The following is a 13,882-nucleotide window of genomic DNA, read 5'->3' on the forward strand; positions in this document are numbered from 1 at the left end:
TGGCTTGGTGTGTGGTTTCTAGCATAACAGATTTAAGCTCTGCACTGACTTTTAATTGTTCATCTTTGGCACCAAAGACAATTACTTCAGTTTTATCGTTGTTTAATTGAAGAAAATGTTGGCACATCCAATCATTGATTTGTTCAATGCACTTACTTAGTGTTTGAATTGGACTATAGTCACCTGGTGATATGGTTATGTAAATTTGTATGTCGTCTGCATAATTGTGGTTGCATAATTTGTTCTTATTCATAATCTGAGCTAGTGGGAGCATGTAGATGTTAAACAGAAGAGGCCCCAAGAATGGAACCTTGGGGAACCCCACATTCAATATTTGTTCGCTCGGATGTGAAATTTCCTATTGACACATAGTATTCTCTGTCCTTTAAGTAGGATTCAATCCAGTTTAGCACAGTTCCAGAAAGTCCAACCCAGTTTGCAAGGCGATCTAGTAATATGTTGTGGTCAACTGTGTCGAAAGTAAGTGAAAAGGAGCGCAGTATCCAAACAATAGTAGCACACATATACCTGTGGCTACACACACCACACACACACACACACACACACACGCACGCACGCACGCACACACACACACACACATACGCACCATACACTGCAGAATGTGAGCTTATTCAGGTCTTTGCTATAATAAAGCCCCTAATCTGCCCATACACGCCATGAATGGAGACATTCCTCCAGCCTTACTCAACAACACACTCACATACAAATCCACGCACACACACACACACACACACACACACGCACACACACACACACACACACAGTTCTATTTTTTCAATTTTACAAGTCATAGATCTGATTACAAGGGACTGGCCTAATGAATCTATATAATACTTAGTTTGAAGACTCCACTGCATCAATACATAAGGTGTAATTTAATTCTGGTGGCACTTAAAGTTTCTATGGAAATGATCTTTTGAGTGTGTGTGTTTGTGTTTGTGTGTGTGTGTGTGTGTGTGTGTGTGTGTGTGTGTGTGTGTGTGTGTGTGTGTGTGTGTGTGTGTGTGTGTGTGTGTGTGTGTGTGTGTGTGTGTGTGTGTGTGTGTGTGTGTGTGTGTGTGTGTGTGTGTGTGTGTGTGTGTGTGTGTGTGTGTGTGTCTCTCTGTCTGTGTTTTTTTCGTATCCCTTCATCTCTGGGAATTCCCCCCATGTGCTGCCTTTCCCTCGGTCTGGCCCCTCCTCCTGTTCACGTCCATATGAACCAATCAGGCTTCCCCGGCTTTGTGTTTCTATTGCTGTGACACTGTAGGTCAGCGGCGGGGTCACAGGGTCACATCTCACCCGAGCAGGGGTCCCATTTCCTGGTTGTTACACAGCATGTCATGGGCCGACACACATGATGAATTTAACAGCCGCGTGAAGAGTTTTCACTGGGTGCTGTTCGATTCCGTGCGACAGAAATCTGCCAAGTTTGGGAAAAGTTATACAAAGAGGAATAATGCAGTATTGTGGTTGGACCCCGCTCGTGTGTGTGTGTGTGTGTGTGTGTGTGTGTGTGTGTGTGTGTGTGTGTGTGTGTGTGTGTGTGTGTGTGTGTGTGTGTGTGTGTGTGTGTGTGTGTGTGTGTGTGTGTGTGTGTGTGTGTGTGTGTGTGTGTGTGTGTGTGTGTGTGTGTGTGTGTGTGTGTGCGCGTGCGTGTGTGTGTATTTGTGTGATGGGAGAGTGCTAAAATGACTTTGTATCTGTGTTCTGTCTGACTCCCTAATCCCTCCCTCCCCCATGTCTCTCCCCACTGTTTTCACACACACAGCTGTTTCCTGTTGAACGTGTGTGTTTAGCAGAGAAAAGATTCACTTTTAAAACTATGGCCAGGACTCATAAGTTTAAAGAAGGATTGTAAAACTAATATTTCAGCTAGAAATGTGTGTTTTATTATATTTCCTATGTATAAAACGGTCTGTTATATAGTAAGCCAGTTTAGGCCCATTGACTTCACACATTGGTAACACCACAACAATTTCTGCTGTTCCATGCAACCATTGGTTTCCATTATATTTGGGAAAGAGTATACAAAGCAATAAACACCTTTTTTAAAACGTTCTTGAGCTGTGGGATCCATTACAGAGAGATTACTTTTTGAGGATAGCATAGGATCGACAAAAATGAATGCAGACTTGATGTACAGTGCTCCAGGATGGATCGACATTGTCAGCTCATTGATTTTCATACCACTGACTCAGACAATGTAAAATAACTCAAATGCTGCCACAAAATGGCAAGAATGACTTTCAAAAAATGTGATAAAATATTCAGTCTGATTTGTGGCTCAGGAGTCAAAACACACCATACAATAAAACGGTTAGCCTCATTGCAGGATACACTGAGTGCACTTGTTGGTCTGATTTTAGTTTTGATTTGGGCTTCAAAAACAGATCATACAAATCTGGGCCGAATCTGTTCCAGTTGATGTTGACAGTCAGGAGATGAATCATAAGATGTTTGTAATTCGCTTGCCTTCTGATAGAGTCACCGTTATTCTTTCTCACGAAGATTATTGTAAACATTGTTTGTTTTTTACGACTGGAATCAGAACTGTCTACGTCATTTACTGGAAGACTTGTCATTATAATTTATCACTTGAACTGAATACATTTCGAGGGTCTCACACACTTTCTCAGCTCAGCTCATGGTCTTTGTGGCCCAATTCCCCGTATCCACCCACTCCTTTTTTTGTGTTTGCTGTTTATGCACAAAAGGGGCAACAGAAATGATCAGCATCTCTTTTTGTTGGTGTCCTTCAATTCAGCAAATTCATATTCCTCGAGTGACCTCAGTGGTTTTCTTGTGATCCTATTTAAATAGGGGTTGAGACATAGTCAAGACCAGGAGCAGTGCCAGTTCCTCACTGGATGACACAACATTAAAATATATTGAATTGACAATTACAGAAGCAGCCAATTATCATGCTTATGTCAGAGACAGAGATACATGAGTAAAAGAGAATCGATTCTGAGAAGAGATTGTGACCTTCAAGAAGCGGTACAACACCAGTAGTTTCTGTTGCATTAATTGATTTTTTTGGCTTCTTAGCTGATGTCGCAGAACAAGTTGTAAACAAAACATTGACTTATTCTAATCAACCTCAAGAGTTGTTATGCTGAATGTGTTTGCACACAGATGCCTATTTAAACTTCCACCACACAAAGACTTTCTTTTGCATTCATTTGGAGCCCTGTTTCTGCCCACCCAATGAATCTATGTCAAATTTACTTCTGTTTATTTTGCCACCAGCCCCTATGGGAAATATCTGGCTTTTTAGATGGTGGACAGGGAGAGCAAAGTGGATTTATCAGAGGTTTTTCATTAAAAACAACAGCTGCTGCCGCAAACAAGCTTGACGAGACCGGAGTTTGTGTGCCACAAAAACAAAGTAACACTCTATAAGACGCTGAAAAGCTTTGTCGGGTTTTGTAAATTCAAGCTTCTCCTTACAAATGACTCAAAGCCATTTGAGCCGTTGTTGATACAAAAATATTGATTAGTGCAGCAGCTTCAATGTCGATTCCTGTCTGGTACTGAGAAAGAGTATACCAGATGGGATTTGGAGACAACACACACGGATCAAATAAACACAATGTTCCAGTTATTTTCACATGAGTCACTTCAGTTCAAAAACACATTGGATTTGGTCACGTGTGTCCATTAAATTAACTTCCCAGAGTTACAGATAATATGATGGGATAATTTGATCAACTGCTGTATGTTCCTTGTAGCTGATTAGAAATAAGTCATTTATTGATGTTTTTTTATTAAATCAATAAGTCCAGTAAGACAGCTTCCAAGAAATGCAAATTAGATAAGAAGAAATACAAAGAGTCTAATAGTTCTAATAATCTAATGATGATTATTTGGGACTTTAGACAGTTGTGTAATAGTGTGAGTCAGTGGCTGTTTACATCTGTAATGGATTTCTTTCCCTTCCTGTTTGCAGAGTGAGTCGGTCAAATACTTCTTGGATAACTTGGATCTTATCGGTCAACTGGTGAGTCACAATGACAAGTTCAATCTTGCAATCTTGTATCTATTCATCTCTTTAAAGAAAAATAAATCATGTACACACACGCACAGACACACACACAAACACACACAAAATACACATAAAATGCATACATTTCCCTCTCTCTTTCAGAACTATATCCCAAGCAAGCAGGACATTCTGTTTGCGAGGAAGGCGACCAAAGGCATCGTGGAGCACGACTTTGTCATCAAGAAGATCCCTTTCAAGATGGTGGACGTGGGAGGGCAGAGGTCCCAGAGGCAGAAGTGGTTTCAGTGTTTCGACGGGATCACATCAATCCTCTTCATGGTTTCCTCTTCAGAGTACGATCAGGTAACGCTCCAGCACATGTCCGTTTTCTTTTCTTTTTTTTAAGATACTTTTTAAGTGTTAAGTGTTAAGCAGAGTTGAAATTGGGAGATAGAGGGGGATGACATACAGTAAAGGTCCACGGGTCAGATTTGAACCCGCGACGAGGCCTGAGCCAATATGGTATGCGCTCTACCCATTACCAGCCACAGAGCACCCCACGTGTCCGTTTTCTGATCGTGTGTTGGGTAAATAGTAAAGGTCACTCTGACAGACTGATCTTTATTCTCTTGACTTTTAGAATTACATTATGAAAACGTACAAGAGCCCCCAAGAGAGACACAGAGTTTATGGGATTTACACAAAGCTCCCTTTGTGGTTAAGCAGTGGAAAACTGGATTGTTCCCTGAGTCGTGGTTTCAAATCACTCAACAGTCATATGATGACCACCAAATCCTAATTGGTGCGGGGATAAAACCAAAGGATGTGTGTGTGTGTGTGTGTGATCCAGGTCTTGATGGAGGATCGGAGGACAAACCGTTTGGTGGAAAGCATGAATATCTTTGAGACCATCGTCAACAACAAGCTCTTCCTCAACGTGTCCATCATCCTCTTCCTCAACAAGACAGACCTGCTGGTGGAGAAGATTCGCTCCGTCGACATCCGCAAGAATTTTCCCGAGTACAGGGGAGACCCGCGCCGGCTAGAGGACGTACAGGTATACACACACATGCACACACACCCACACACACACACACACACACACACACACACACACACACACACACACATACACTGGAATCTCAGAAGAATTGAATGTTGTCAACAGGCCACGCAACCATATTTCTTCTTTCTGCGTATTATTGCTGGCTGTGGCTCAGGAGGTAGACTTACTTGCTGTTATCACAGTTCCTTTAGCATTGATTTTTTAAATAAAATTTACAAATATGCAAATGTTCACCCCTGGAAGCTCCTGCCACCCTAAAGTGATTCTTTCTCTGTCTGAAGTCTTTGTCATGCAGATGCAAACATGTTAAAAAGCAGATTAGAAACCATGGTTACACAGCCAAGAGATGGACTTTCTCCAGAAAAATAATCTGGCCAAAGGAAACCAGGTCTTGTTCTAATCCCTTTTCCGCGATTACAGACACGGGGATCCTCATACACGTGACGTTTAAGAAGTCAAATTACTTCCACTTACACCGTAAAACAATACAATATGGTATGGTGATTGGAAAAATAAATATTCTAACCCATTGGAAAAAGACCTTTTTAAAGACCTGGCTGGCAGAAATGACCAATTTGTTACATGATGAAAAGGACCCGACAGAATGTATCTCTCAGCTCTGCAACCTTTGACAAGATCTGGCAACCATTTGTGTCTTACCTCATCAAGAATGACCTACATTTGTTGTATTTGTACAAATGTTGACCTATGTGAAGCACTTATTATTTATCATTACCGTAGTGTTATGTACCCCATAAGAGCAGGTTTCCCATGTCTGTCTGTTTTCTTTTTCTATTTTTTATTTTATTGGATCTTTTTTTTTGTAAATATTTCTTATGTTTTTTACCCAATTTATCCTTTTGTTCTTATTGCACCGTGGGTCGGAGATAAACGTTATTTCGAATCCTCTAAATGTTTGGCACTTGGACTTTGACTTTGACTTTGCTTGTCTGTCCCTGCCCCCTGCTTCTTTCCAGGCGTTTCTGGTGCAGTCATTCAGCCGAAAGAGGAGGAACAGGGGGAAGCCTCTCTTCCACCACTTCACCACGGCGGTGGACACGGAGAACATCCGCTTTGTCTTTCACGCCGTCAAGGACACTATTCTGCAGGAGAACCTCAAAGACATCATGCTGCAGTGACCCTCCGCCACAATGCACACCATGGCTTCTCTGACTGTAAAACTGTGAAAAAGCAGCCAGTGACTGGCCTGGCCTAAACCAGCCAATGACTGGCCTGGCCTTAACCAGCCAATGATTAGCTTGGCTTGGAGGACTGGGCCTGCTTTGGTTCTGACACTACAGTCCCTCCAGTGCATATTACCACTGACCCATGGAGCAGAGCAGTTGACCCCTTTAGAGTGGATTTAACTGAACTCTGAAACCTGTGGAGCTATGGACAGACTCTCAACCCTGTTGGCCTATGCCCCCACCCCCCTTGTTGGCCTATGCCCCCCACCCCCCTTCCCCTGTGAATACTGTGAGAGTCAGAGGACAAAGCCCTGCATTTAATACGTATAGATGTGTGTATGCTGGAGGGTCATGCTTCTCCTTCTTGTAGCTTCACACACAGGTTAGAAAAGTTTTTTTAAAAGAGCACCAAATACATGACACGAGCACTGAAAGTGTTTTCTTTGTGTTTCTCAGATGTTCTGTATATATGACTAATGACGGCCCTGTCACTAAATCGAGTCGGAACCGCCCACTGGGTTATTCAGGCTGAGTGTCCTAATGTTCACGTGACAGAGGCAGGGGGGGTGAGGGGTGAGGGGGGTTTGGGGCCCGTACTGGTCATATGCTGTGTTATTACGAGATAAGGTTGCACACGTGTTCCTGTCGATGAACTTCAACAGCGGAAAGAGATGAAAACTGTCTTCTTCTGTTCCCTGTTCTCTGTCTCCCTTATCTCCACCCCTCTCCCCCCAAACTGCTTGTGTTTATTCTCATGCAAGAGATGAACAGCTGCAGATAACAAGTCTTATTCCACTCCTCTCTCCTCATCTCTCTCCGTCACAACAGACACATTGTCCCTCTCTCCTGCCTCTTCAACCAAAAAAACCACTAGACGCTAAAATGACAGACTCTCTTTGGTAAAGAAATACTCACACACAGAAACACACACACAGCTCCTGGCTCTTGCATGAATTATGGTTCATCCCTGTTCCAATATCTTATTCTGTTTCCCACCAACATCCCCATTGAAGCACCACAATGAGCCACACTTAACTTGAGGCGTATTGTACAGTAAGTGTCCCCCTTTAGAATATGGTGGTTGTGGGTGTGTGGGGTTTAGCTGCTCGTTGTTCTTTTGTGCTGTAAAAGTGAGGGGGAACTGAAGTAGAACGGCATTGGTTGAACTGAAAATGACCTTATTCCCATGTTGTTGACGCCTGACGGCCATGTTGGCCTTGTGTAGCAGTCAGGGTGGGAATTCCACCTAGGAGATTGGGCATAAGCATTACCTTAGAATATGACCATACAAGTCAGATTTTGAACAAAAACAGGGAAGCTTGTCAGGACATATCTGAGTCTATTATCATTCTAAAATCTAAACAAAAAAGAGAAAGAAATCCATTTTTACAAAGTTTGTTTTATACTCCGTTTATAGTTCTAATGCTGCAACAAGTTAGTGTTTAATCCAGTAGTCAACCAATATAAAATTAATCCACAACAAATGTATTGTATTGGAGCGTCTAGCAGCTACATTTACCTAAGAGTTAGTCCAGAGCAAACCAGAACAAAAGAGGGAGTGAATATTGGTATAACATTAATAAGGTGATAAGGAACATAATGTCGCTCCATGTCTGTTGTATCATGCATGTATCAATAAGCAACGGTTTTCTCTCTATACAAGGTCATACTACACTCATTGGCCACTTAATTAGGTACACCTGTACACCTGCTCGTTAATTCTAATCTAATCAGCCAGACACGTGGCAGCGAAGCAATGCATAAACACACAAAGACATGGTGCTTCTCTTGTTATTCAGAGACCAAACCTCAAAATGAGAAAGAATAGTGATTTAAGTGGACTCTGACTAGGTCACTTAAGGAAGTAATGTTAGTGCCAGATGCACATTTTTTAAACAATGCCAGTAAGGATTCAGACTGGGGTGAAAAGAGGTATACCAAATATAGTGGCCACAGTGTATGTGAATTTTGCTGTGATGCCTTAAAATAATTTAGATTATTTGATTTAAACCATAACCAATAATAATATATTGTTTAAATCACTAGTTGCGGCCTTATTTCACCAGTGAGAGTGAGAGATGGTAATGTAGCATAGAGTAAAAGTCCTTTTGCTGTGGTGAAATTGTCCATGAGATGTCCTGTTGTGAGATTTTATTGAAATATTTTCTCAAATATATGTAAGAATTCGAACCCATATCCTTCCTTGGCTTTACTCAAACTGGTTTCTTTTTAATTTATTTCTAAGTGGAGAATCTGTTGAATCAAACCGTTGATTTGATTCCCGTCATTTGCATTCTGGTACGCAGCAGTAGGTCACAGCTGGGCTGCTCCCTCCTCCCCCCACACCCTGAGTATGAAGTCCAAATGGCCTCCAGGGGAAATGAGGCTAATCAGGAGCACTTCCACTCCCATTATATTACTGTATTAAACTGTGTAATTTGTATGTATTTGTGTGTGTGTGTTTGCATAGCGACTTAAAGGCCCTTTTTTGTTCATGTTCATACATATTGTACATAGAATACTGTAATTATCTGACTGACACTGTGTGTATCGTGGTAACCTTAAAATACAAAACACCACTCTTATCTGTCTAACAGCATCACTGTAACTGTAACGTTGCTGCGACATTTGTCGTTATAACTAACCTACCTTTTCCACTCACACAATATTTTATTTTTTTTGTATGTGTCGTGATTGCACTGGATGTGTCCAAGAAAATAAAAGAAGAAAAAAAAGCAGAAAGGAAAACGTCAGGGGAGAAGGTTGAAGCAAATAAACAAGATGTCAGGCTTTTAAAGGCGAGCAGGATGGAGGCAGAGGATGAAGAGAGAGAGGGAGGTCTTCTGCTGTTGTTTTTTTTTGTTTCCCAGTGCCTTGGCTCTGTGTTCTGTGGTGAAATACACTGCCGTTTGCTGACATGCTGTTTCTTTATTTTCCTGGTGTGGGCGTCTGTGTGTGTGTTTGAGTGTGTATACCCTGCAAAGCAAGGTCAACACCCTTCTATGTTGGACATTTCGAAAAGGTATAGCAGAAAGAGGGGTTGAATAAAGGGAGCTGAAAGAGAATGTACAAAATGCAGGAGAGATGTAGGGGTGAAAAAATACATTCAAAAATGTTTCTCTTATGTCCCGGGGCAGTTTCATGACCATGAGGAGCAACTCTTTGCAAAGCGATGCAGCGAGCAGAGAGTTCCCGATAAGTAATGCCTGGGGGCTAACCTTAGGCTTATATATCCCACATAATGTAATATGAGGTCCACGGGCTACACAGCTATCCACTGGGCACAAGAGTCAGCCGATATCTCTGACCTTTGCTTTGGCTTTTAATCAGAGGAGCTCTGATACATAACAGACTGTCTCAAGAGAGAGGGAGGGAGCCACAGAAACAACTCGACCAAGAGTTCTTAACGTTGTTTTAGAAATCACTGGTTAACAGATTTATTTACACAGGATGTGAGTAGAATGTAATTTAATGTCGAAACACACAGACACACACACCGCACTAACACATGTGAGAGCCTGAAAAGAGAGACAGAAATGACCCTGTGAATGGGTGGGCATAGACTGGGGGAGGGAGGGACAGACAAAGGGAGGAAGAGGGAATACAAGAAAGAAAAAAAAGTAAAGAGGACAGGGGGAGGGAGGAGAGGGGGAGGAGGTCATGTTTCCTCTGTTGAGCCCACTTCCTGTGCTGATCCCAAAATGGAGAGACTGTAAGAACGACATCCCTCCGCCTGCTTCAATCTCCCCCTCCCTCCCACACACACACACACATACAAACATACACACACACACAGACAAGCACATACACACACTTCAGAGAAACCCAAACCAGCCTCCCGCGGTATCCTACAAAGAAGATGAGAGGGAAAAGCAGAGAGCAGAAAAGTATATCCCCAGTGCTCTCTGAAACATAAGGAAGTTTACAGAGACGCGGGACATTCTGTCCTCAAGTTGCACCGCACTGTGTGTGTTGTGTCTACACATATGTGTGTGTCTTTTTCACTTGACATCATTAACAAACAATGTAGGATAGTTTAAACTGGTGTGCTTTCCTGACACAAACAATATTAGTTGCTGGTCTGAGAGGATTTATTTCATATTTTAAAGGTTTTACAATTTTATCATTTAACCCTAACCATATTTAGCCTAACTAAAATTAACGTTATTTATTTCTTAAGAAAAACAAAGTACAATTTGCGGAATATTAATCCTGTAGAATGGATCAGCATTTTTGGATTTAAAACTGCATTGTTACACGTAGAAAACCAAATCAAAACATATACAGAGAGAGAGAGAGGTGTGTTTTGTACTTCGCAGTGTGCCTTTTTTATCTCTATGGGAAAACAAAAACAAAACATTAAAACATTGGGGTGTCACCCAAGTAACTGCTGCCTTTTAGGCACAGATTTAAATATATGACCAATTAGGCCTAAAAATATCAACATCATCAACAACAAGTACTTTATTTTGTCAACTACACTGAAGTCCATGGCAACCATCAAAAACGCAGCCCTGTAACTTCCCTAAACCCCAAATAGTTTGGCTGTATATAGTGAATGTATTAACATGATTCTTGCTGTTCTTGTTTTGCACTTGTTGGAAGTGGTTTTGGATAATTAGGTCAGCTTAATGATATGTAATGCAATGTACCAAAGACACCTTTTCAGACTCATGGCAACTTCAGCAATCAACTAGTTGCCATAGGAAACACCTTAGAAAAGGCATGGGATGATATGAAAATGGTCACAATCTACGATATAAACTCGATAGTCAACAAAATGTTCTTAAAAACTATTAAAATGGAATCAAAACATATAAGCAAACTGGAATCACTTTGGATTGTGTTAAGAGAAAAATATTTGTATTGCATCACACACAGGACACAAACCTTTTTTTTGTTGTAAAAAACAATCAAACAATCTTGAAAAATGTACTATTTTTGTAGGCTTCATACAATGATCAAGTTTAGGATTTAGTAATGGAAAGATGCAGTGGCCCCATTGAGGCAATTCAAAATACATAATGATATCGATCATCATATCATGTTTTTCTTGTTTGACTTTTTGCTATTCACAAATATATACTGTAAGTATCTCAGCAAGTAAGTATTAACACACCAGCAAACACTCAAAGATCATAAAGATCACCTGGCAACCAACTCTACACGGGGTCAATGAACCACCATACACAACTTTATATTTTATGCTTGAGTGTTACCCAAATTTCAAATGGCCTCGTGACAAATGCCAAGTGACACATTAGTGACCATCTAGCAATTATCAAACCGTCATTTATCAACCCCTCACTGTAACATCATCCTACGTGGGTTGCAAAGGCAGCAACTCACACCCATTTAGAAAATGTAACCTTTGACTATTTTTTATCTATGGCTTAATAGGTTAAAGATGGCTGACATTATATTATGGGAATAGTAGTGTGTGTGTGTGTGTGTGTGTGTGTGTGTGTGTGTGTGTGTGTGTGTGTGTGTGTGTGTGTGTGTGTGTGTGTGTGAATTAGTGTGTGTTTGTGGCTTTTTAGTGTGTAGACAGCTGCTTGAGTGTGAGTGAATCTGGTCTCATGATTCTGGTTAAGCTGATGTTTCCCTAAGGCTGTTTTGATTGGACCTACAGCTGAACTCTGATATTTAGTAATGAGCCAAGCACACACACACACACACACACACACACACACACACACACACACACACACACACACTCGAATGGACCACAGGCTGTTACGCCACTGAACAACTTCTGTTTTACAACACTGATAGTGTGACTTAGCGTTGTGAAGCCTGGCTTCTTATCTGCTGTGCAGGATGTGTTCTCTCTCTTTAGGAGTATTTATTTATTCAATGTGGGGAGATGAGCACATGGACAGATAATGATTAACACATGCATGCAAAACATAATCCCAAAAAGGTGGACATTATGTATTTTACAGTTAAACAGAACTAATGGAAACAATGAATTAATGAGTTAAAACCTCTTATGTTTAATCTCTCCATCCACACTTAAATCCTAACAAGAACAAGAAAGGCAGGATAGAAGAGCAAGAGAAAGCAGTATTAGGTGTATGTCTCCCTCTGCTGGTTTAAAGGGCAACATTTTTGCCACATTGTCTGTAAATCTAAGTTCTCTATTTTTTATAGAAACAACTGCTGTAGTTCAGACATTGACAGCCGATGACTGTGGGCATACTAATATTAATTATCCTATTCACTCACAGAAAGGCTCCAAATTTACATTTTAAAGTTGGAAAACCAAATTGAGAAAGTCCTTTTTTTCTTAGGATAAACTGCAACAAAGTAGTAGACGCTTGAGAAGAGCTCAAAATATATGATAATTAAGTAAATGGTTGATGTTGTTATGTGGGGATTCAAAGACTGATTTTTTCCCCTTCCTGTATAGACGAAATCTACCGACATGTTTAACAGAGAAATATATCAATGCAAAACCGTACACCAGATGTTGTGTTGGCCAATTACATCGTGGCTGCAATCATACGTGTTAACACTTTCAAACCTTAATTTAACATATGTATTAACTCACACACTATCACAACTTTTCTATTTGTTCCAGTCATTGCACATGTACACGTGTGTCATCTTTTGTTATCTGCTTGCATGTTTTCTATATGACTGTTTTATGATTATTTATACATTATTTGACTGAATGCTTTGTGTAATGTATAACTTTACTTGTTAAGTCTATTGGGAAGATGCTGCACTGTGTTTTGCTCTTGATGTGCACTCAATATTGATTAATTGATTGATGAGTAAGTCTCAGTCTTTTATAATTAAACATAACGGGGATATTGTTCTACATGAATGAGTGGGTTTTAATGAATGACTGCACTCATAAAACCTGCTGTTAGAGTGTTTGGCATCTGGCTCATTATACATTTCCGGATTGTACTGAGAAAAGTTTGTTTATTTTCATATAAAGCTTCTTAAACCTGGAGACTTATGTGTTAAAGCTGTTGTTTAATGGTGTGGAAAAAAAGAGAAGAAAAAGATCAGATCTCAAGTGTCAAGTCTCACGTAGCGCAATAAATGTCTCCGAATGCATCATTACTAATGCATCATTTACTCGATAAATTACACCCACACACCATTGTTATTATTCAAGGAGTCGATCAACACTAACAGCACGAGGTTTTTCCTCTCCACTTGGTTTAAGGATCATAATAAGCAGCGGCAATTGCTCTCACTGCTTGAAGACATGAGACAACTATACAACACATCTCTGCAATTATGACGTCATGTGTTTCATTCATCTAATGTCCCTTGGTGAACATTTTGTTTGATCGGTTACTCTTACAAAGGCCAGAGACAGGTGAAGTATTTTGTGTGCATCTTTCTCAGTGAAATCAGATGATACAAACTGAGGAGGGCAAAGAAGTTATCCTTCGAAGAGACCAAAAGCAATGACAAAATCAGACTTCATAGTCTTCTTATAGTCATTAAAGGAGAAGTAGGCCTAAGTGATCACTTGTGAATCACTTAAAGAATATATGCACAGTTCATAAGACAGGTCTCCCAGTCATTCAGTTTTGCCGTAATTGCCAGTTAAAATTTTGAGTATCCCGCTCGTTTTTATCCAATCAGGAGAAAGAGTGCTACAAAGAGGCGGCCCCT

General features: G+C 40.6%; 1 protein-coding gene across 2 annotated transcripts in view; it reads left to right on the forward strand.

Annotated features, from left to right (window-relative positions):
* The window catches only part of gna12a (guanine nucleotide binding protein (G protein) alpha 12a), a 17,145-nt gene extending 10,351 nt beyond the window's left edge, over positions 1–6,794 (forward strand). Inside the window, exons 3-6 of one of the 2 annotated variants that reach the window (XM_080030007.1) lie at positions 3,953–4,003; positions 4,151–4,351; positions 4,839–5,045; positions 6,032–6,794. In XM_080030007.1, the coding sequence (XP_079886133.1) occupies positions 3,953–4,003; positions 4,151–4,351; positions 4,839–5,045; positions 6,032–6,193 (621 nt within the window). In that variant the 3' untranslated portion in view covers positions 6,194–6,794. Of the gene's footprint in view, positions 1–3,952; positions 4,352–4,838; positions 5,046–6,031 lie in introns of both variants that reach the window. The other variant, XM_080030006.1, reaches the window with a different exon arrangement.
* Positions 6,795–13,882: the final 7,088 nt, after the last annotated feature.

The sequence above is a fragment of the Ammodytes marinus genome (assembly GCF_949987685.1).
Source record: "Ammodytes marinus genome assembly, chromosome: 6".
Lineage (NCBI taxonomy): Eukaryota > Metazoa > Chordata > Actinopteri > Uranoscopiformes > Ammodytidae > Ammodytes > Ammodytes marinus.